Raw genomic sequence first — 24,709 nt, forward strand, 5'->3', positions numbered from 1 at the left:
TCATAGGGATGTTTATGCTAATATTTTGATTAGTAAAAAAGAAGTGAAAAAAAATCTATTCACTGAATTTATTCAGTGCCACTAAGAAATAATAAAAATATATATTTTTTCAGCAGTAGCTAATAAAATCTGATTTTATATAGCTGTATTTAAAAAATTATTTTTTCCCACTTTAAATGACTATATATTCTTCAGATTATCAGGAAAATTTCTGGTTTTAACTTGCTGCTTCTGTTACATTTTAAAAATTTCCTTCCTTCTTTTTCCTTCCTCCCAACAACTCATAAATATGAATTAAATATAATTATAAATGAACAGAACATTAACTTTTGGATTACTGCTGTGTTTTGGTAGAATGTTAATGTCATTTCTAAAGAAACAGTTATTACCAAAAGAAAAAGTAATTACTAAAGGAATCATGGCCTTAATGCTAACCTATCTTCAATCTTCAAACCACTCAAACTGCATTAATTTAAACATACTGGACTTTTCAAAAGAAGTATTAGATTTCAAAAGATTGCCTTACATAAAAGAGGAATATCGGTTTTCAGGATCCCAATTATACATTCCCAACACTCTGAGACAGAGATCTAGTTAACAATACTGCAGGCGGACACGACTCTTACGCATCTACTTGTATTAACTTCCCAAGTTTCTGATGCATCCCAGTCATTAAGTTGTACAAGTCACAAATAACATGAAATCCCACATTATCAACACCCATTTAAGCCAGTGGTTAGGGTGTCAGGCACTGTGGTGGGAAGCTCCAGGCAGGCATGGGTTGTCAGACAGCTCAGGCCATCGAATTTTGTCTCACTTAAACTACCTGCAATTTACGTGCTGTGAAAGCAACAGGTCATCCTAGGATGCTGGAAGCAGGAGGGATGGGGGTATTCCTTTTACTCTTGGCTAACTTCAGAAATCAGAATTATGGTGAAGGTCCTTGGGCAAAAAATGAATGGATATTATTCCCTCTGGAGCTGGTTAATATCACTTTTTGAATTCCAAGGAGGTATTATTAGACAGCCATGTTCACACATCCATACCCTTACCCCACTCCCAGAAAGCACCTATGTGCATACCCCAGCAGCTTCTCATTAACCAGCCCTCAGTTAGTCTAAGAAGGAGTGATTCTCCAAGAAGGAATTTTTAAAAGGTAATAGTGGTTTAATAGCCAATCCTTTTGTATACATAAATCTTTCTAAAAGGAGTCAATCTCCTCCCTGCCAACTTAAACAGAATATGCAGAAGAGAATTCAATTCTTTCTTACAGGCATGGAGTCATTCTTATAGACAGTGAAAGTGAACTGTGTTGTAATATACTTCTGTCCTGGGGGCATGTCTGCAATGCTTTCTAAGTTGTCTTCTTTTACAGTTTTGAAAAATAATCTCTCCCTTTGACGCCAGAATGTTCAGCTGTCACTTTTTGCTTCTATCAAGGGCAGTTACAGTGTAGTAAAAAGAGCTGTGTCCTTTGGCCCTCAGTTTCCTCATCTGTAAAACAGTGTAGTGGGAAAGCAATGTGACATTGGGGAACACAGTGGAAAACAGTTGGTAAATCGTAAAGGTTAAGGCCAGACTTGTGAGTTTTGATAAAGGACTGTATTTGTTAGCTAAGTATCTCCTCATCATACACTATTACTTTTTGGATTTGGTTTTCTGAGTCTTAAAAAAAGCAGTAACTTCTTATAATTATGCATAAATTTCATTCAACAAATACTTATGAATAGATACAGTACTAGGAAGACAGAAAAAAAAAAAAAAAGCCTGGGAACTTAAAACTTTAGCTGATGTATTTCTTATAATTGAGTCTGAAACAGGAATTGATAGTTTTTCAAAAAATAATTTTATTTATTTTTGACTGTGTTGGGTCTTTGATGCTGTGCGGGTTTTTCTCTAGCTGCACAAAGCAGGGACTACTCTCTAGGTGTGGTGTGTGGACCTCTCGCTGCGGTGGCCTCTCTTGTTGCAGAGCATGGGCTCCCGGCCATGTGGGTTTCAGGAGCTGTGGCTCGTGGGCTCTAGGGCACAGGCTCAGTAGCTGCAGCATGTGGGCTTAGTTGCTCTGAGGCATGTGAGATCTTCCTGGGTCAGGGATTGAACCCATGCCTCCTGCACTGGCAGGTGGATTCTTTACTACTGAGCCTCCAGGTAAGCCCAGAATTGAGTTTTGAATGAGGTGCTTAGTGCTGTCCTATGAACAAAATGCTAATTATCTCCTCCTTATGTGTGTGCGCCCCATCTCAGTGAGGCCTTGACTGCCCATGCCAAATGCTTCTTCTCTGATTCCATCCTCCCACTCTCCCCTATGTCCAATTATTCATTCACCAAATTCAGTTTATTCTATTTCCTGAACACCCTTCAAATATGCTAAGGCTGTCCTAATGAAAAGTCTGTATACTTTCTGATCAAGACTATAAGTACAGTAAATTCCTGTCATTTCCAATCCACTTTCCACAAGCCCGTCAGAGTGACTTTTCTAAAACACAAATCTGGTTCTGTTGATTCTTTGCTTAAAATCCTTTCACCCACCCCCTCCTCTTTCATTTCTGCAAATGCTTTTGGCTACAATGTTTAAAGATTCTTCTAAACCTGGCTGTTGCTCTCATCTCTTTTAATACTTTGCCAAGCACTGCAGCCATGCTGAACTCCACATGGGCCTCAAGTATCTGTGAGGCCAGTTCCTACTGGCCCTGGGGCTTCCTTTCTCTGTAGAGCCCTCTGGTATATTACCACCCGCTTCACGACAAGCTCTCTTCTCTGTGTATCCCCTGCACCTTGTCTACACTTTGGGTATACATGGAATTTATAAGGGTGCTTCCCAGGTGGCTTGGTGATAAAGAATCTGCCTGGCAATGCAGGAGACGCTGGAGACTTGGGTTCGATCCCTAGTCAGGAGGATTCCCTGGAAGAGGAAATGGCAACCCACTCCAGGATTCTTGCCAGGAAAATCCCATGGACAGAAGAGTCTAGAATTTATTGGCTGCAAACATCATTAAATGCCGTATCATACATGCTCATTTATGTGAGTAGGTAAAACAGCAGTCACTGTGCTCCTCTGAGAGCTCATCAAGTCTCAGACCACTTACACTACCTGCAGTTTAAAGTTGGTGATGGCAGGGAAGCTTGGAGGGCTGCAGCCCATGGGGTCGCAAAGAGTCGGATGTGACTGAGCGACTGAACTCAACTGAACTCATATAAGATTGCTTACGAGCCTGTCCCCTTAACTAAAGCAGAACCTACTGGCAACTGTAATTTAACTAATTCCCTATCCCCTGTACCTAACTCTGGGATTAATACAGGTTTACAGAATGATTGTTTGGGCTATAATCAGTGGTTTCCAAACTGTCATCTAAGGAACTCTAAGTACTTTTATATGGTTGCCAGAGGTGGGATGCAGACAGTGTGGAGATCTAAGCTTTCTAACCTGTGATCAAACCAGAAAGGCTTCAAAGTTAAAATATATATATATACATATATATATATTTTAACTTTGATGTGTAAAAGGACAGCATCAAGAAAGTGAAAAAACAATCCATAGAATGAGGGAAAAAATGTATAATCGAGTATCCAGAATACATAAAGAACTCTAATAACTCAAAACTAGTAATTTAAAAATAAAAAAACAATTTAAAAAGAGAAAATGCACTTGAATAGAAAAGAAGATATTCAAACAATTAATAAACACATGAAAATATGCTCAATATCATTAAGTCACAAGGGAAATGCAAATCAAAACCACAATGAGAGACTACTTCATATCCATCAGAATGACTACAATTAAAAAAAACAAAACTGAAAATAACAAGTGTTGACAAGAACATGGAGAAATCTGAACCCTCATAAATTGCTGATGGGGATGTAACATGGCACAATTGCTGTAAAATGCAGTTTGGAAGTTCATCAAAAAGTTAAATACAATGTTAATACACATATAAGAGAAAACAAAGGTATAAAGGATACACAAAAAGAGTGTAATCAGGCCCATCACTGGATAGGTAACTATGGGAGACACTGGCATTTTCCTGTACTTTACTTGCCTATGGTTTTCTAAACTTGTACTGCTTGGATAATATTAAACAATAAACTTTAAAATGAAAAAATTAAAAAGCTAAACAGAATTTTCGTGTGACCCAGCAATTCCACTACTGGGAACATATAACCAAGAGATTTAAAAACATACATCCACATATAAATTTGTACACAAATGTTCACAGCAACATTATTCCTAACAGTCAAAAAGTGCAAACAGTCCAAATGTTAACCCACTGATGACAGACAGACAAAAATGTGGTATGTCCATACAATGGGGTATTATCTGACCATAAATACTGACAAATACCTCAACATGGGTGTGCCTTGGAAATATCACGCTAAATGAAAGAAACCAAACATAAGATGCCAGATATTACACGTCCAGTTTATATGAGATATCCACAACAGGGAAATTCATAGAGAAGGAAAATAGATTAGTTAGTGGTTGCCAGGGATTGGAGGAGAGAGAGGAACTAGGAGTTACTATTTACAGGTACTGGGTTTCTTTGGGAAGTGAGCAAAATGTTCTGGAACTGAGGTGTATACTTTCTAAGAATGGATTTTATGTTATATAAATTATAGCTCAATATAAACGTCAAAGTTAAAAAATAGAAAACAGAAATAAGTTTCTCTGTGATGACCTGTACTTAGCAGTCCTTTTCAGCTGGACAGGATATTCCACACACTTATTCTTATGCCAGAACCACCCTTATCTTGATCACTGTAACTTGCAATATGTTTCAAACTCAGGAAGTTTGAATCCTCTCTGTTTTTTCTCCCCCTGAGATTGCTTGGGATGATACCCTGACTCCTCTGCATTTCCATATAAATTCTGGGATCAACTCGTTCATTTCTGCAAGAATCCACTGGGATTGTACTGAATCTGTAGAGCAGTTGGGAGGTACTGCCATCTTATCAGTACTGTCTTCCATTCCATGAATCTGGGATGTTTCTCTGTTAAAGTCTGTTAATTTTTTTCAAAGATGTTTTGTAATTTTCTTTTTTTTTTTAATTTTTACTTTATTTTGTAATTTTCAATGTAGACGTTTTCTACTTCTGTTAAATTTATTCATAACTGTTTGATCACTTTTGATGCTAACTACCTAGAATTGTTTTCTCAATTTCACTTTGGGTTACTAATACGAAGAAGTGCTCTTTCTAGCTGCGGCGAGCGGGGGCCACCCTCTGGTTGTGCAGCGCGGGCTTCTCACTGTGCGGTTTCTCTTGCGGCAGAGCACGTGCTCTAAGCGCACAGGCTCCAGCGGTCGTGTCACAAGGGCGCTGCAGTTGCGGCTCGTGGGCTCTGGAGCACAGGCTCAGCAGCTGTGGCACGTGGGCTTAGATGTCCTATGGCATGTGGAATCTTCCTGGACCAGGCAGGGACTGAACCCATGCGCCCTGCATCGGCAGGCAAATTCTTAACCACTGGACCAGCAGAGGAGCCTCACAACTGATTTTTGTGCGTTGATTTTATACCCTATCATGTAGAAGATACTTCTGATCAGGTATAAAACATGACTTACAGGAATTCGCTTTTTCCTAGTAAAAGGAATAAGTAAACAGAGGTATATGTCAGAAATTTGTTAACTGCCCTGCTGAGGACCTACAGATGTTAGAGATGAATTCATTTTTAGCTGTAATATGCTTGAAACACATATATACACTTAGAGTAATGATCCATTTTTTTCTGGCTGTCATATGTTAGATATCCTGAACATTCTGAAACACATCTGTGAACTCAAAAATGATTTGCAAGACAGTTTCAAGCCCTTCTGTATGACATTTAGTTTTTTCCTTTTTTGACCTTGTGAACTTCTATTCATGCTTTAAGACCTAGCTTAAATGCCACGTCTCCTCAAGGCCCTCTCCTAATCCACCCCCAGAACACATACTCTTCTGGTAGAACAAACCCTCCTGTTTCTGGGTTGTTAGTATGCACCCTATGATGAAGCGTAATTATTCAATTTTGTACCATTATCCTTTCCAAGTCTGTGGCTGGGTAGGCTCAAGGGGGAAGTCCCCACTTCATTCTTTGTAGTTTCCAGCACCTCAGTTCACTGATTTCCTGGCTGGCCCCAGCCAGCCCTGGGTTTCAGTGACTCAGCTATCACCTCTCTGTTCCCATCTACCATCACCAGTGTGGCCAGGCCTTTGTTGCCAGTCAAACTGGGAGCCCAGGCACTAGGGAGAGCTCTGGATGGCTACATAGCCTCCTGGGTCCTGGCACACTGCATTGGCCCAGGATCTGCAACTGGGCCTCTGCCTTTCTACCCTGACTCACCTACTTTGCAGTTGACCTGGGAGCCTTGCCCAGAAGCCCAATTCTCTCCGGTCTTGGAGGCTGTCCTGAGCATGGCCTGGTCAACCTGGGCTGGTATACAGTTGGCACTTTTGAGAACTATCTGCTGAAATGAATGAACACAAGTCCACTCATTTTACTTCATCAGTCTTATTTGCTCTTCTCAGATGAGTGTGCCTGACCTTACACATAGCACCTGGGTATCCAATTTCATTTGATACCTTTCAGTTTTGCTATCAGTCACTGTGAGGAGTGTAAAGACAGAAGATAAGATGATCAGATCATCAGGCTAACAAGGAGTCACTGACAAGAATGTTAGTAGTCACTAACAAGTCAAGTCACCACAGAAAACAGAGGTGACCACAAGATAGAACCCAAGAAAAGCATGAAGCAGATCAGCACGCCCTTGTAGGGCCATTTAGTCTGGGAGCAAATGGTTCTACACAACTCAAAAAGCCCAAGCATACTGCTGAGTGCCAAAGCAAAATAACACAGGCAAAATGGCTCGGAAATTCACTAAAAGAGAAAGGCAAGAGCCCCACAATTCTCTGTCACCCTATAGGACATCGGTACATCAAAGTTTAGTTCAGTGCTGTGTTCAAAACATGGACCTGAGTCATTAAGAAAAGGTTAGGATACAACGAAACCTTTGCATCAGTGAAAAATGATATGCACCACACTTTATCAATAGGGTGCCAAAAGCAAATAAATTTTAGAAACATTCTTCCTAAAAGTGCAAATTTTCTCACTGATGTCAGAGCTTAAAGCAGTTATCAGTTATCTTGACAGTAAGGGCCACCTTATCTCCCAAAGACATCAGACAGGCAAGGCAACACGGCACACAGAGACATACATGGCTGACAGCAAACCGCAGTGCTTTACAGTTCAGGCATTCGAGGACTGGGGGTGGACCTGGTTATGAGTTTTACGGTAGGAAGCTCTTTTGAGAGAAGCAACTCCGAGGCAAATACGGCAACTCTAAGACAGCACTCACATGCTGAGTTAGCCAGGTCCAAGCTGGATAAACTGCACCCCCCGCCCCCCGGTTCTTCGGCTGCCCTTCCAGTTCCTATTCTGCGGTTCAGATTTCGTGTTCATGGCTCTTACCCCTCTGGCTTAACTTTTGGGGTCTTCTATCTGGATCTAAAATGGCTAACTCGCTTTGTCCCACAGTTCCCTCTCCTGACTCCCAGCTCCTGAGGTTCACCCCTGGCCACTCTGGCACCGCCTCCTGTCCACATGATGTTGTTTTACTCCTTCTTCATTCTTCGCAGGCCACGCTAGGAGGTCAAGGTATAGCCACACAATAATAAATAAAATATACTGGGCTTTGCTTATTAGCTATTTTGTACATAACTCCAAATATACCCATCTTATCTGAATTAGATTCCTTTGAGGGTGGTCCTTTTCGATTGTTAACTTTTTCCTAAGAGAAACAATATAGGCTCATTGGAGAGCCATTTTATAATGGGGTATATTCGATGCCCAAGGAGTAAGATGGTTCAAATCCTGGCTGGTTATACCTTCTCAGAAATAGAAGCCCTAAATGTCAGATGTAAATGAAGATAAATAGTTAATTGTCCTCTGGGATCTACAAGGGAAGATTTAGCCATTATATTAATAGAAGAGGTTCTCAGACTTTATTGTGCAAAATTACTTGGGAAGCCAGGAAAATGTAGATTCCTGGGCTCCATTCCCAGAAGGTCGAATTCAGTGATCTAGGTCCAAGAGACTGCATTTTAAACAACTGTCTTAGATAATCCTGATGTAGTTAGTCCTTGCACTACCCATACCCTTTGAGAAGCACTGTTTTACAGCAATGAGAAACCTGACAAACACGGGATGAGCACAGTCATCAAAGGATCCCACCAAACCTTCCTTTCTTAGAAGCTATGACGCACCTTGCCTGAGGCAGGTCATCTGGCCAACTCACTCCTAATACTCTTATTACCAACCATCAGCTGGTTCCAAGATCAACTTATGTTTGTTTTAAAGATATATGTGAATTTCCCAAGTCTCCAAAAAAAAGATATCAATGTTTTTAGATAAAATGGGAATAGATGTCTAAGTTACAGCTTTCTCTCACCTGAGGAAGAAGCACTATAAAGAAAAACATACTGTTTAAGTTGTAAGCTATTGTCCTTCATCACATAGAGCTTCTCTCCTTAGAAAATCTCCCTATGATGATTTCAAAAGTCTCAAGATTTTACCCAACTCAATCAAGTAAAATATTTTACATTTAATAGCAATCACTGCTACTTTAAATAAGGAATACAAATATCCATTTGATCCAGAAAATCTTCAAGTGAGCTCTCCAGCAATACCCGTATTATTGGAGAAGATATCTGTACCTGAATATTCTGATGCCCAAGAGTCTGGCAGACCAAGAATAGCAGAGCCCAGGAAATGTGGCAGGCTGTGCACTTGAATGGGTAGGCCGAACTTCCCGGGACACTTTCCTAAGCAATCCTGAAGGGGGAGCTCAGGAAAATCAGTTTAATTAGGAGGATTCTGATGGGGATGGGATGCCTTCAGAATCTAAGATGACAGAAGACACTGATGAGCTGTTAGATCCAGGAGGTCCGTCTGATATTTGAGATAATGGGGCCTCCATTTGTTTCAGGATGATGCCTTCATTTTTGCACTAACATGGTTTATGGCTTACATGGGATATATGGACTGACTGATGCAGCCATTAAGGATGCTGGAGCCCCATTCTTACTATTATTGTGATATGCGTATGTGTTTGCTTTTTTCCTAGGAGGATCTTTATTTTTTCTCCCAAATCTCATAACTGGTTATACAGATGTTTAATTGAGAGGAATAATTATGAATTACGATTTTTTTCTTTCAAACTTTCCTATCTGAAACATTTATCGCCTTCACTACAAGCATTTCAAATATTGTAAAATTAAAGTTTAAAAAATAAACACTGCTAGCAGGCAAGCCCAAGCCCAGAAAAACTGTTTCTACAAAACATTAATGTTTCTTAATTGGAATCTTGTATACCATAAGACTGCTAATTTACAGAAAAAAAGAAATTTAAAGTCAGAGTCAAAAGTAGAAAAGCTGACTGGGAATGAAATTCAGGTAGCTTAACTCCATGAAGGCAAAGAGACAGTGAAACTTGATGGATAAGGATGATCAGAGGTAGGGTGACTTAACATGTGAGAATACCAGTTAAAAGCACAAAAAGTCAGGAGTATGTTCAGGGGAAAATGCCTAATTAGGAATTAAAGCTGAATTGTTGACCTAGAGCTTTTCAACACTTTTGTCACTCTGCTATGCTTTGGGTAAGTAAAGCAAGGAGGACAAATTTTATCCAGCTTATTTCTGCTGTTCAACTCTGACCCTTGTCTACTGAACGACTTTAAATATCTGTTACAGAAAAAAAATGGTACCACTTTAATTTCCGGCTCCATCCCCATCTGGCCAGAGAGAAGATAAATTAATATTATCGTGTTTTGTCTTTAGGGCTTCTGATACCCCCAAGGACCAGCCTGTAGGATAGTCTGTTTTGGCAGAGAGCCTCAGCCGGCATCAGAAGAGTGGGATTCAGGACAAGGCCAGTTCACGTAACACAGCTCAGAGCCATACAACATAACTTGCTCTGAGGATGTTGGGCACTGTGCTTCATTAGGAAACAAAATATAAGCTTTCCACACCATTAGGAATGACTTTAGGAGTGAAAGCACATAAGACGATGCCTCACCTCATCAACAATGCACTGCAGAAGCTGGAGAGGCTGCAATGGGAAAGAAGAGAGGAAAAAGTATTAGCCTCTATGCAATATCTTTACAGTGGAGTGGAAAGAAAAAATCATTAATGCAATAAAATATAGCAAGATTAATCAACAACAGCAAACTCTTATAAAAACATTGATGCTCAGGATGTTCTATTATTTCTAATGGTACCTAATCTAATACAGGCAGTTAAAGGTTTGCATTTTCTTCAAAATGCAATTTGCTAAGTTTAAAACAAGGCATTCAAGCATGCAAAGGAAGCAGCCATCAGGAAAAAGAAAAGTGAATTTTTTTCTGAACTCATAAAGCTTACCATTAAAGATCCCTGGTTTTTCTGAATCTGAAAAAAGGCAATATGTAATTAGCATGTCATAATCAAAATGACTCACTTGGACACATTATGATCACTGAGAGAAAATTATTGCATTGCTGGTGGCAATTTGTGGGCATGTGTTAACACAATTTACATAATGAAAATACACAAATGTTAATAGCTCGCTTCTCATTTATAGGCGAAAGTCAGCAGAATGTTAATTTCACACAACACTTTTTAGTACCCTCCAGGTTGTATTAGAATAGGGAGAAAAACCATAATCCATTTCAAAAGGCTGTTTACGATTCAGATATAAATAATGTTTTATATTGCTAGATTGTGAACACTGGGCTTAATGTTGCAATCATTGCTAATGTTATGAAGCTCACTCTTTTTAAATTAAAAACCGATTTATTTAAAATTGAAATTAAATCATAGTCAGAAATTAGAATTTTGGATTCCTGCCAGTGTCTGCTCACAATCCCCTATTTTGTGAAGAAAACTTTAATTATGTGGTTGAAGTATTTGCCTCTGACTCAAGAGTGGGTGAAGACTCCACCTTTTCCAAAGTTCCTCCAGCCTGTTTCCAGGGCAGCAATGCTTTCTGGGAAAATCAAATGCATGCAAGTTTTAACACTGCTTTTTAGGGGAAGAGAACTGAGTCAAAGAGGAATGCCTGTTCTGGAGGCAGGATGCTCACACAGCTAACACCGATACACCACATCTCTTCGAAAGTCACTAAATTAATAAAACATCCACTTAGTAGTTAAAGTATTAAACACTTAAGTGTCCCCTCCCCTCCAACCACCCCCCTAAAAAAACTGCCTTGCAGTTACTACAAACTCAATGAAAATGGAGTCCCAGGTATTAACTTTCCTAAGGAGGAAAATTTCAGGGCTTATATATAATTACTAAGGGGTCAGTTGTTTGCTGGGATAGACTGTGCTTCAACAAGCTGGTAAAATACAGGTAAACTAATTAATAGTTTCTTATATGCTTTTAATGGTGCTTTTAAAAGTTCTTTCACATACACATGGTCATTAGATTGCACAACCACCCTGAGTCTGGCAAGGATGGTCAGCTCTAGTCTATGATGGGAAAAACTGGGCCTCCCAGAGGTTGGGACAGGCCCAAGGCCTCAGGATCTGGCTGTGGTTGTTCTGGGGCCTCTCCCAGGCTCCCCTCTCTCCAACATCATATCCGCCTACATCACAACATTCCTTAAAAACAACTGGATTCACATGTGTTTATCTTTGGCATGGTAAATTTGATAAATTATCAGTTTTGGCCCATGGGTTCTTCTCAACTGGACTGTTAAGCTTCTCCAGGGCAGAAGCCAAGTTTCTTCATTTCTTTTGCATCCCTATGGCTGATCAGAAGACCCTCCCATCCAGTGCTTGAGTGTTTTAACAAGTGCTTTCCCATGTGTTATCTTAACTGAACATGGTATCCTCTCTTTCCTGTTCTTGGCTCCGCATCATGCCCTCCCCAGGCACAACTCCCTGAAACTTCCATCAGAGGTGGATTGGGTCTTAATCTACTTTGGTAGTTCCTACTGAATACTGTCCTGAATTACTGTGCCTTCTTATACCTCTAGTTTCTGTATAAGGATCTGCAGGGAAATGCTTACATGAAAAAGGAATACAGCTCTTCATTACCACCTTGGAAGGGTTAGGATTTTAGTAAAAAGCCACAGCACCTTTAAAAATATCATGAAAACCCCAGGCCAATTCTCCTATGAGATATCTTTGGTGCTTGCTTTTACAGTTGGTCCTTGAACAACACGGGTTTGAAATGTGCAGGCCCACTTACACGAGGCTAGTTTTCATTAGTAAATACTACAGTACTCAATGGTTCGTGGTTGGTTGAATCCCTGGATGTGAAGGAACCTCAGATATTCAGACACGGGGGGCCACCTAAACTAAACCCAGATGAACCCCTTCATTGTTCAAGGGCCAACTGTATTTTTTGAAGTACACATAGATTACTCATGCCTCCAACATTCTTAGTGAGATATATCTACTTCCAACAGGAGAGTTATTTGCAATAAACATAGAATTAGAAAACCTTTTTTGACATCAAAGAGAATGTTTTTCCACAAATTTCCAGCAGTCAGGGGGATTACAAATTCTCCAAGGAAAACATTTTAAGTGAAATGTTTCAAAATGAATTCAGGGATGGATTGTGAGACATGGTTTCCAGTAACATCCATTGCGTGAACTAAATAGAATTTTCCTCATAGACTGAGACCCAGGAAAAAGTCTCCACCTTGCCCCATTCTTTGGGATAAAAGCATGGTTTAAGACCACTTAAAACTGTACTCTTTTAACGTTTGTTCTTTACTACAAGAAAAGGAGAAATAGCAATATCAAAAGTCTGTTTTATGATCTTATAACCATACTGTTTTGCCTAGGTTTTTAAAGAGAGACATTGTTACCAAGTTTTATTGTACGGTTTTGATAGCAACATATTATATGAAATCATCTTCATAAATTTTGTATTAAGGTAGCAGTGCCAGTACCTGAAATTGATTCAAAATGCTTAAGATACTCAATTACTTTTTAACACTGTTACACAATGCAGTGACTTATATCTTCTATTTCACAAGAATCTGATGATACAACATCATTGTAATTGATTCATTTTCTCAATTAAATAAAGCTACTGTGCTTTTTTTTTTTATATGAATGCCACATAGACCATAGAGTTAGATATATTATCTCCTTTCTCTGCCTCAGATATATGGCCTTAAACGCTATATTCTGTTCCTCTGTTAATTCCACCAGAAAATTTAACGCCAGGGTCATATTTTTCAAATTCTGAAGTGCCATGTACTCGGCTGTATTTATATTAGGCGTATTTTTCACTGCTAAACTCTTCGTTGTTTACCTTTTTCAAGATCATATTACTGTACAGGCGCAGCAACCATAAAACAGACCCAAACAAAGTCAACCTCCAGTCACTGCCTCTGCGTTTGCACACAGTTCATGAAAAAGTGAAGCCCCGGGTTTTATAGCACATTAAGAGGGGTACTAAGGGTTCTCAATATAAAATGTTGGCTTCGTGAATGCCTCTCTTTATTCTGGGTCTGCCTTCCAAATGCTTAGCTCTGAGAGCAGAGTTCAGAGGGACACAATAACATTGTTAGGGCTGATGTACTGCCTGTAACTCCCAACATATGAGATGCTGCTTATAACTTGTCCCAGTCCGCCTTCCTGCCTACACATTGCGCTCATACTGAGTTTTCTATGTCTAACTAATAATAATTGTGGACAGAGAACAGAACGATAATTGCTCCGGTCATAGACTTCGGTTTTCAATCTCTAGAACCAGCAGCATTTTGAAACACCAGTTAGATAAACCTCTTCTCTCTTCTGGGCATAGCTTTTTTTTTTTTTTTTTTCTTTCTGTTCATCAGCTGTTAGATCCAAGATTTTAAGCTACACTAACAGGGGATGCTTCATTCTAACATAAGACAGACCCTTCTGTGTCTAAATGAGGAAGAATGACTTCACAACAGGCAGGCCTAAATATCAGTCGGGTCTTATATTTCTTTGAGAGGACCATACAGCTGGCAATTTAAAAAGCTCCTGTAATATGACCTGTGAATCTGGCAAATGAACCTGGAAAGGAAATTACCGATGCAAAAGTTTGCTTACGGGGCCTCAATTATTTAGTCAATGACTCTGGTGATAAAAAAAGCAACTTTGGAAGGTTCGCATTATGCTTCTGTCTCTGGAGAGGTACTTTTTACACACATGATGGTAGACAGACCTTGCTACCAGCCCTTTTACATTATATTCAGAAGCACAATCAGAAAACTAAAATGAATCCACCTATGGAACTTAGAGAAGATACCAGCTCGAGCTTTCATTTTCTCTTTTACTCTCTGAAATTATGGCTTGCCCTGCAGCTCTTGTCGGAGAGATTTATGTGTGACCTGGGTCAGATCTTCCAATATCAGTTGACAAATTTTCTCTTTACATATTTACTGCTTTTCAAGCTTGTGTTATTTTCTCTTAAATAGAGAGAGAGAAAAAAAAAGAAATATAAAATTAAATCATACAGCTGGAATTTTAAAAGGATACGTTTTTATCTGTTGCGTTCCTGGTATCACATTCTAGCTTTTGATGCTGAACTCTATTCTCTTCTTAAACGTCAAATTTTAAGAACTGTAGTTATTTTGCAAGGGCTCTCTTTTCAAATCAGATGCACTAAGCTAGAACTCTGGCTAAATATTAACATAAACAAGTATTAGAGCAAACTGAGATTTTATATTCTAAATGAAGAATGATGACCCTTTTTTTTTTTTTTTAATAGATGGGGACCTCTGAGATCTGGTTTAATCTACTCATTTTGCTGTTAGGGTAACAGGCTCAGAGGGGAAAAGTGCCCAAGGTCACAGAACCTGGCTTGGAACTGACTGCTGACTCATGAGGCAACTAGTATGGGAGGGGGAATGCATAAGCTTTGGAATCAGAAAGATTCCTGGAATTCCTGTCTGATTCTCATGGCTTCAGAAGCTCCCTCCTTTCACTAGGCTCAGGGCTCTTGTCTAGAAAAGATAAGCTAGAGGGGCCCAAGCATCCATCCCAACCCTGGAGTCTCCCACTCAGGCACAGATGTTTTTCCTACCAGAGGGTGAACTAACACAGACATCCGGTCTGACTGTATCTGGTATTGTGCTGGGTGCTGAAACGGAGTCACATCACCTCCAACCCATCAGAACTTGGGAAAAAAGTGCCCAAATCTCAAAAAGCCCTCAGAGAGAGAGAAAAAAAATCACTTTCACGTGACCACAAACTGAATTGTTATTGTTGTTGCTGAACTGCTGAGTCATGTCTGACTCTTTGTGACCCCATGGACTGTAGCCCATCAGGCTCCTCTGTCCATAGAATTTTCCAGTCAAGAATACTGGAGTGGGTTGCCCATTTCCTTTCCAGGGGATCTTCTTGACCTAGGGATCTGACCCGCGTCTCCTGCATTGCAGGCAGATTCTTTACCTCCGAGCCACCAGGGAAATCCCTTACAAACTGAATACACAATGCTTGGTAACTTAAATATGCCTAAACAAAGGGCTGTTTTTTTGAGAAGGAATAGGACAAAATTTACCCTGGTTAACTATAAATGGGAATTTTGGCAAACTGATATTTTTAGATTAACTGAATGTATTATGAGACAAAATAAATGAATAAAACATATTATTTCTAACAATATAAAATGAACAAATATGGTTTACTTGTGCTCTATCTCCCCTATTCATCAATCTCTGTCCTTGTTCAAGTTCTAATCATGCCTGTGAATCTATCGGCATAGCTTGTTAGGACAAATAAGTTATATGTGATCCCCGTGTTCTAAGATCCACTCACTGGCATGTTCTCCCTGCCTCACATCCCAAACTTGGGCCAGGGTGCTGCATTCCGGAGTGACCAGTTTTGAAAAGTTCAAAATAGATATCCCTGAATTTGACAAACAGTTGGGGCAGACAGAAAGGCTCTAAGGTGCCTAGAGGAGGGCACAGCTCAGATGGGACCAGGCAGAAAATCATCACAGCCATAAATTAGATCACTTGGCTCTTACTGCGTCCCCGAGCATCAAGGACAATGCATTTCCACACAACATACAACAGCTGGAGCACCAAGGTGCGGCACAGCTATTATTCACATGCTGGGTCTGCCGGTCAGTGAGTAGGAAGAAAAGGACCTGATGGCCAGCTTGTACTCTTTTATCCCTTGTGTATTTAAAACTGACACAGCTCGTGTCCTCCCCTGCCCAGGGGTACAGGAGCCAGAGTGAATCATTTCCTGGGCAAATAATGAGAATTTCAATATTCAGACCTCAATTCTGTGAGAAAAGCAGGAGCTGAGAATCACAGTTCAACATGACCAATGTGAGTTGCAAAAACTACCTTTTTCCCTCACAGTACAAAGTCTGGCTGAGGAGTCCATTGAGTACTTGCATTTCAAAGAAGATCTGAGATGTTTGCTGCATCAAACTGTTTTCTTTGCTACAAAAAACAGTGTGGTCTTAGTTTAAGAATATCTGTTCTCTCTCTCTCTGTGGGGGAGGGGGAGGGGAAGGAGGAGGTGTTGCTTTTTCTGAGAAAGGCCTGTTGACCATTCTACTTTTTATGGTCAAATCTGCTATCAGTTCAGTTCAGTTGATCAGTCGTGTCTGACTCTTTGCGACCCCATGAATTGAAGCATGCCAGGCCTCCCTGTCCATCACCAACTCCTGGAGTTTACCCAAACTCATGTCCATTGACTCGGTGATGCCATCCAACCATCTCACCCTCTGTCATTCCCTTCTCCTCATGCCCTCAATCTTTCCCAGCATCAGGGTCTTTTCTAAGGAGTCAGCTCTTTGCATCAGGTAGCCAAAGTATTGGAGTTTCAGCTTCAACATCAGTCCTTCCAATGAACCCCCAGGACTGATCTTCATAATGGACTGGTTGGATCTCCTTGCAGTCCAGGGGACTCTCAAGAGTCTTCTCCAACACCACAGTTCAAAAGCATCAATTCTTCTCAGCTTTCTTAATAGTCCAACTCTCACATCCATACATGACTGGAAAAACCATAGCCTTGACTAAATGGATATAGCAAAAGCTATTTTAGTGTGGCAAAATATCTGAAAGGGTTTTTCTAGAGTCACCATTTAGGTTGCACCTCTATTAGGTTAAATCCTCCACATGCCACAGAATCCAGAACGATGTTAGAGGTCGCCTGGTCCAATTCCTTGTTTCACGTAGAAATTGGCTTTATAATTTTCCTGACAGACAGCCATTCTGTCTTTGCTTGAAGACTTCCAGTGCTAGGATTCCAATGATTCTATCTTGGGTAGCTTGAATTGTTAGGACATTTGTTCTTATTCTGAATTCAAATATGTCTTACTATAAGATACGATCATAGTCTGGAGCTGCAGTGATTAAGTCTAAAGACAGCTCTTCACATATTTCAAAATGGCTGTCATGTCTTAACAATCTTTTCTTTCCTCAACAAACATCCCATTTTCTTCCTGGGGTCATTTGCTATGTTTGGCTGCCCTCTATCCTTCTCCCTTCCATTACTAATGGCATGCGAGCAAACATCCCCTTGCCTCTAAGTAACCCATGAGCTTCATGGGAAGACGACTCCAACCCCAGCTTTAGAGGTGGGGCATGTAGCTCAGCCTTAAATTAGTTGGCATCACCTACATGCCCCGAGTTCAGGGATTAAACTGATCCAATCAAACTGAAACCTACTGCCTCTGGCTGCTTGAGGGGAAAAAGAGACCTGCTCTTCCCTTCAAAACTGAGAAGCAGGTCACCTTAGAAGCTCTATAGTCATTCTTGGTCTGTGAAGGGAGAAGCCTACTAAGATCAGAGCCCAAAGTGAACTACTGGATAAGGTTCTACCTAAAACCAGCAATACTTAGCTTTTCGGTCATGTATTTCAATAAATTTCCCCTGTGATGGAGGCAACTTTGAGTTGGGTTTTCAGTGACCTGAACCAGAAACTTCTGGAAGAATCACCCAGGCATGATTTCACATTCTCCTTTGAAGCCGCCTTTCGCTGAATGTGGTGCTGTATATACATTCCTTACAAAGTGCAATGCCTATGCCTGAACACATACCTTGCACTGGCTTAGATCACCTTATTCTGGACACTGTTCTTGGTAGAATCTCATAGAGACTACAAGGGTATTCACATTTTTGATAGCCATATCACATAGTCAGCTCAATGGAGAGAAACAGAGAAATGCCTAAGTTTTGGGCTGGAAAAAAATTACTTCTTTCCTGTATTCTTCCATTTCTTATCTGTTTCATACTGACAGAGTATTTGAGAGTCAAAATGAACAGATGATTAAACCAATCACAGCATCTAGACAAGTCTGATGAAGTTTCTACCTGTGGTCTTTCCCTTGTAACTGATAGAAAATGTATCAGTCTTTCAGTGTCTGAAAGCCACCCAAAAGGTTCTTTAATCCGACCCAGCTTCCACTCCATCTGACTCTTGAATCCTTCCATCATTACACCCCTGCTGACCGAGTTTCTGTTTGAATACGTACAGTAATGGGGAGTCCACGCATTTTCTGACTGCCCATCCTACCTCCTGTTCCAGCTCTATCCTCCTAACATTGCAAATCCACATCCTTTTTTACAGAGAATCCTCAAATATCTGAAGACAACTATCGAGTCTCCTTGGAAGGCTTTACTCTTCAGGTATTGATGCTGGCAGGGTAGAGTGGAAGTATGGACAATGGAAGGTGATGAAATTATTAATTTAAAGCCTAAGTATGTGAATTGATTCTTAGTTTCTTCTGATTCTAAAACATGCTATGTCAACATGTAAAAAAGTAAAATTAGACTAAATTATCAATTCATATATGTTTATGAAGATCTTACTCTATGCCAGTCACTTTATGAGACTCTAGGACCCAGATGATGGATAAGATATATACTTGCTGGTCCACAAAAAACAAAGTGGCTTTTTAAGTTCTCTAAAATTTAGCCGCAGAGATGAGACTTAAGCACAGGGCGTGCACTCACCTCTATGTGAAACTGAATATTTGTATGAAATATAGTTCAATGGATTCAGGATGCTGTAAATTTCTAAGACAGCTTCCCCATGAGGCCCACAACAAGTCATGTTTTCAGGCATTGCAAGGAAGGTTTTCTTTGTGAGCTAAGACTCCACATATTGCTCCTTAAACAAACAAACAAAAAAACCAAACTAACATGATATATCTGATAACATGGTTTGGCCTGCCGAGATTCTGAGATAAGCTGTAATTGCAGCCAATACGTGGTTCTTACAGGATTAGGAAAGAAAAGAAAATCTTGAAATACAGTCACATATAACCATGTTAATTAATGAATGCCTTATTGGCTTGACTGTAAATTCAAAACAGATTTAAAGAGAAGTCATAGATTCAGAATGAACTAAAGAAAGCTGACTCCTGTTTCAGAGTTTTGGGTCACACCTCTCATATTTTGATACAGGCAAAATAAAGTTTCAATAAATTCTAAGAAAGGATTTAGGAGATGGGGATGAGAAAGGTGGCTGAAGGTGTAGAAAAGAGGAGATGAAAGCAGGGACCTCCCTGGTGGCCCAGTGGTTAAGGTAAGATTCTGTGCTTCTAATGCAGTGGACATGGGTTCGATCCCTGGCTGGGGAACTAAGGTCCTGCACGTCATGTAGTGTGGTAAGAAAATAAAAATAAAAAAATGAAAGGAGACCACAGATGTATTTAGCCCAGCAGTTTTCAGTCCTTGTTTGCCAAATAACTCTTGGTTCATTTCAATGTATCTGCGTGTGTATGCACATACGTGTCAGGGAGTGGATGCACCTACACTATGTCTTGTCTTCCCATGATTTTGCAAGTCACTGACCTAGGCCACCTCTATCATTTTCCAGATGAGGAAACTGAGGTCTCAAAAAAAAAAAAAAAAAAAAAAGGTCAAACGACTGATAGGAACAGCCAGGACCAGAACTCAGGTTAGCTCTGCATGAGTCACGGGGCAGAAACCATATACCAACAGTGATTTCCTTTGTCATTCGCTGGGTGTGTCGCTTGCTGTGCCCCGGTCACCTCTGCTCTGAGTCACTGAACATTTCCAGTTGCCTGGCTACCAAGGAGGTACAGGGCTGTCCAGAGAGCAGGGGCTGTAGGGAGACCTTTAGATGGGAATGTTCTTTTGTTTACTGTATTTTACCAAACTAGTCAAGGTCTCCTCGTGCCCAGAATGATGCTCTCTGAAACTGATCTCTAAACAGGAAATAAAACAAGCTCCATTACCATCTTTGGTCTTTTTCTCTTCATCTGAGCTTCCTTCCTTATAAGACTGTCACATTCCCTAGCCTTCCTTACCCTCTCTCCATGTTGGTCACCACCTATAGACCCTGACAGTGTATAGCATAAGAGTCCACACTTGGTTGTAATCGGTTGCCTTAGGTTCCCTCGATACCTCAGCTCTGTGCGTAAACAGACAACTGCCTCCTCTCTTAGCTTTTAGCAGTCACTGTGACCCTTCTTTCCACCTGGTGTGTCCTGGGCAATCTCCAGGCTTAAATCGAATCAGCTCTTTGCTCCTTTTAGGCAACTCATTGATTTTTCAATGAACTTAGCTTGCCTGTTTCATTGGCAGTAAAGAGGGTTGGGTTCTGAGCATCACTAACATTTTAGTTGAGGAAGAATTCCTAAGCCCCGAGGCATTAATCCAGAACTGTTAAACATCTGAAAAGTAATCTGTACTCAAACAAAGCTTGGCCAGGTCTGCCCCCCCTTTTAACTTGGATGCCGATGAGCCCCTAGCTCCAAATCTACCTAAGTTTTCTATACTGAATGTTGTTAAATAAAACACTGGAGTACAATAAAAGTTGATGTCTTTGCCTGTTGTTGCTGCTGCTACTACTGCTGTTGAGGACCACTTTCCCTCCAGGGATCCGTAATTACCTAGCAGGTATGGAGCATCCTAGGACAGTAAGTTCCATCTCTGAAGACACGCCGGTTGGAGGCAATACCTGAGTGGATGGGCGTGTAAAATAAGGATAGCCATTCTCACTTTCTCCCTGCACCCCAGCCCTTCAGAGCAGGGGATAGTCTGATTCTGTTGCCAAATATCTGGTAATCATCAGTGAGTCATTTAACAGTTATGGACCCCCATGTCCTCCTCTATAAAGTAAATGAGTTGGACTAGACCATTGTAAGAGCGCCTCACATCCTACAATTCTATGCTACCATTAAGTAGCACCAATGAAACCAAAGGGGGAAAAAATGACTGGCCTTCCAGACCACAAGTCTCAGAGGGAAAGAAGGCAGTGACGTCACTCATAAAAGCCAGACCGGGCACCAAATTCTCTACTTCAAGCTTCAATTCTATTTCTGGGCTAAACTGGTTATTTAAAAATTGTAGAAGAATAATGGTTCCCAGTTATTGAATTAAAAATTACTATATTCTGCATATAATTCTATATATTAATGACTGATTGTTAATGATAGATTATAACTGAAAAAAGAAAGACTGTAAAGGAAGGCTCTTATGGGATCAGAAAAGTAATTCATTTTAGTCCTACCTGGAGTGAGACATGGTCATATATTTTCAGAGCTACATGGGTAAATCCCTAAAGTACTTTCTGAAAATATAAATAATACTAATATTACCTTGCTCTTGTTTACCAACTTATATTTTTCAAAGAGCTCTCTTAGGTATTAGGTCATTTGATCATGACAACCCCCCCAATTCCCCAGCAGTCTAGCCAAGTCAAATTCATGAAGGGTGGCAGAGAACCCCTCAGAGGCATGTGCCAACTGACTTTAGGCTAAATGCTCAGTCCTGTCTGACTCTTTGTGACTCCAGGGGCTACAGACCGCCAGGCTTCTCTGTCTATGGGATTTCCCAGGCAAGAATACTGGAGTGGGTTGCCATGCCCTCTTCTAGGGTATCTTCCTGACCCAGGGATTGAACCTGCATCTCTTGTGTCTCCTGCATTGGCAGGCGGATTCTTTACCACTGGCACCATCTGGGAAGTCCGGACCCTAGGGGTAGAAATCTTAAAATGCAATGATTTCCAGATTTCCCTGGAGTCCAGTGGCTAAGAACACACCTGCTAATGCAAGGGACATGGGTTCGATCCCTCATCCAGGAAGATTCCACATGCCTCAGAGAAACGAAAGCCCGTGCACCATAACTACTGAGCCCACGCTCCAGAGCCCTTGAGCCATAACTACCGAACCTGTGTGCTGCAACTACTGAAGCCTGTGCTCTGTAATAAGAGAAGCCCCTGCAATAAGAAGCCCATGGACCACAACAAAGAGTAGCCCCTAGTCCCTGCAACTAGAGAAAGTGCTCACCCAGCAATGAAGAGCCAGCACAACCAACAATTCAAAATAAACAAATAAACATTTTAAAAGTGCAATGATTTCTGACCTCAGATTGGTTCTCAGTCATCTCAAAGGGAGTCATCAAATTCTCAAGCCCAAGTTCATGATCTGGGCTCTGCCACATGTGCTGGCTCCATCCTGATACAGTACCTTTCTCTGTCATTCTTCCCTCCCCTTCTTACTTTCCCTCCTTGTGTTGCTTTAAAAGTCATCTAAGGAAATTCCCAAACTATAAGGGAGATAAAAGTAACAGCAGCAGTAGTGAACTTACTGAGTTGAAGTACTGTAAGGAAACCAAGTATAACATGCTGCTTCAGACTTTTATCTTAAGGATAGAGAAAATGACTCTCTTGACTAGAATGCCTGGAGTTCTTTTCCATCCTTCTAGCAATGGCACCCCACTCCAGTACTCTTGCCTGGAAAATCCCATGGATGGAGGAGCCTGGTAGGCTACAGTCCATGGGGTTGCTAAAAGTCGGACACGACTGAGTGACTTCACTTTCACTTTTCACTTTCATGCATTGGAGAAGGAAATGGCAACCCACTCTAGTGTTCTTGCCTGGAGAATCCCAGGGACGGGGGAGCCTGGTAGGCTGCTGTCTATAGGGTTGCACAGAATCGGACATGACTGAAGCGACTTAGCAGCAGCAGCAGCCTTAGAGCCTCAGCTCAAGCATCATCTACCCTGTGAAACCATGGCTTCCTCAAGTGAGCTGACCTCTGACTTGTTAGGCCAGAGCATACCATCTCCTGCAGGGTTCCTTTTATATCAACTGCTATTTATTCATGTTTTTTTCTGCCCACTGCATTAGATGCTTTGATAGCAGGGACAACATGTTTCATTTCTGTACTCCCAGTGCTTAGCACAGTGCCTGGACAGAGTAGATGCTCAGTGACAAATACGTGTTCAAGTAAACTGAAATGTATGTCATAAAATAGTTTAGAAGGTGCTATAGAAACAAACCAACATTGGGTTAGTGCTTTAAAAAAGACAAAGACAGGAATCACTAACCTAGCTGAGGTATTAACAAGTAATTTATCTTGAAAGTTTCACATTTCTAAGCTACCCACATTTGGGGGATGATTTCTCTTCCATTTCTGCTCTACCTTAAAGGTATACTGGGAATCCACATCCTGTCTTCAGCATAGGCTAAGCAAATAAAATTATGAAATATCTTTATAAGTATGAAATAGGCATTGGGAGAAAAATTTGACAGAGGCAATTTAAAAGTTCCTGGGAAGAAGCAAATGTGCAACAGCAAACATCTTCATATCACTTAAATTTCACCTCTGCATTTTATGGAACATAAAATCTGATTTTATGGCTTCAAATGTCAGTATATTTTAAATGTCTATATCCTAAATAGTGAGGGTGAAAATAATGAATTAAAACATGTAAGCTAGAAATCTGTTTGAAAAAATAAAACTGCACACATATCACTCTTTTGGACTCTTGCCAATTAAAGGTTGTAATTTGAAGTTGGGGTAATTACCCACTGCTACTTTTCTCTTTGACTAGAGATCTCACAGAAAAAACTGGATACTTACAATTTACTAAAATCCTTTACGTTCAAATTCAAAAAGTTCATGCAACAAAGGATAGATTCTGAACACTTCTTTTCAAAAAAGGCAAGCTTTTTAGGTTTAATTTTGCAATACAAGGTTGGTCTAGATGTTATCAGTACATTAATACATGTATAAGATAGTGATAGTGATAGTGTGCTATCACTAACAATAAATATAAGACAACACGAAATTATCAAAGCTAGGATCAGTAGTAATATACTCAAAGAAATTTAAAACGAATAAAAGTAGGAGTAAACTCTTGTATTTTGACATTAACTTTTGAAAAACATTTACTATTTTAAAATAGTTTTAAGAACATATATTTTTACTTTATTATGAGAAAAATATTCAGAACACAATTTATTACTACAAAATAAACATATGTTTAAAAGTCTGTCAATTGAAAAAAAAAAAAAACTTACACATATTAAAATAGCAGGTTTCCAAGCCAAGTTAAAATATTTTCTACTTGACAAGCTGCTTACATTTAAATGAAAACAGGGCAACTGTGGTCAATAATATGGATTGCGTATAATAAAAAGGACCTTAGATCATGTTAATACAAGGATCAGAAAGCAGTAACTTCCATTAAAACCACCCAATTACTTAGCAAACTTTCAGATACAGCAAATAAATTAATCTGTTTTAAGTGAAAGTGCTCAGATAAGTAGCTTTCTGACCTATGAGTAAGTCTCACTAGCAGCAGTCACAGCAAAGCCAGAACCTGCTGAAGCAAGGCAGAGTCCCCCAATCAAACAAATGGTATTAGTAATCAAAAAGCATTTGCAAAACATATTTCCTTGATCAGCAGCAGGGGGTTCTAAGCACATGCCCCCTATAGCTTCCTTCATACTTTGATATACAGTGTTCAAGGGGTGAACACACCTTCCT

At 40.2% G+C, this 24,709-nt stretch overlaps 1 protein-coding gene across 2 annotated transcripts in view; it reads right to left on the bottom strand.

The window, feature by feature from the left end:
- Positions 1-24,709, bottom strand: part of MAP2K5 (mitogen-activated protein kinase kinase 5) — a 262,257-nt gene that overhangs the window by 58,003 nt on the left and 179,545 nt on the right. For both annotated transcript variants that reach the window (XM_005685146.3, XM_005685145.3), the window contains 2 exons: positions 10,391-10,417; positions 10,047-10,079 (listed from right to left, as the gene is read on the bottom strand). In XM_005685146.3, the coding sequence (XP_005685203.1) occupies positions 10,047-10,079; positions 10,391-10,417 (60 nt within the window). The remainder of the gene's footprint in view (positions 1-10,046; positions 10,080-10,390; positions 10,418-24,709) is intronic.

The sequence above is a fragment of the Capra hircus genome, chromosome 10, assembly GCF_001704415.2.
Source record: "Capra hircus breed San Clemente chromosome 10, ASM170441v1, whole genome shotgun sequence".
In the NCBI taxonomy this organism is placed as follows: Eukaryota; Metazoa; Chordata; class Mammalia; order Artiodactyla; family Bovidae; genus Capra; species Capra hircus.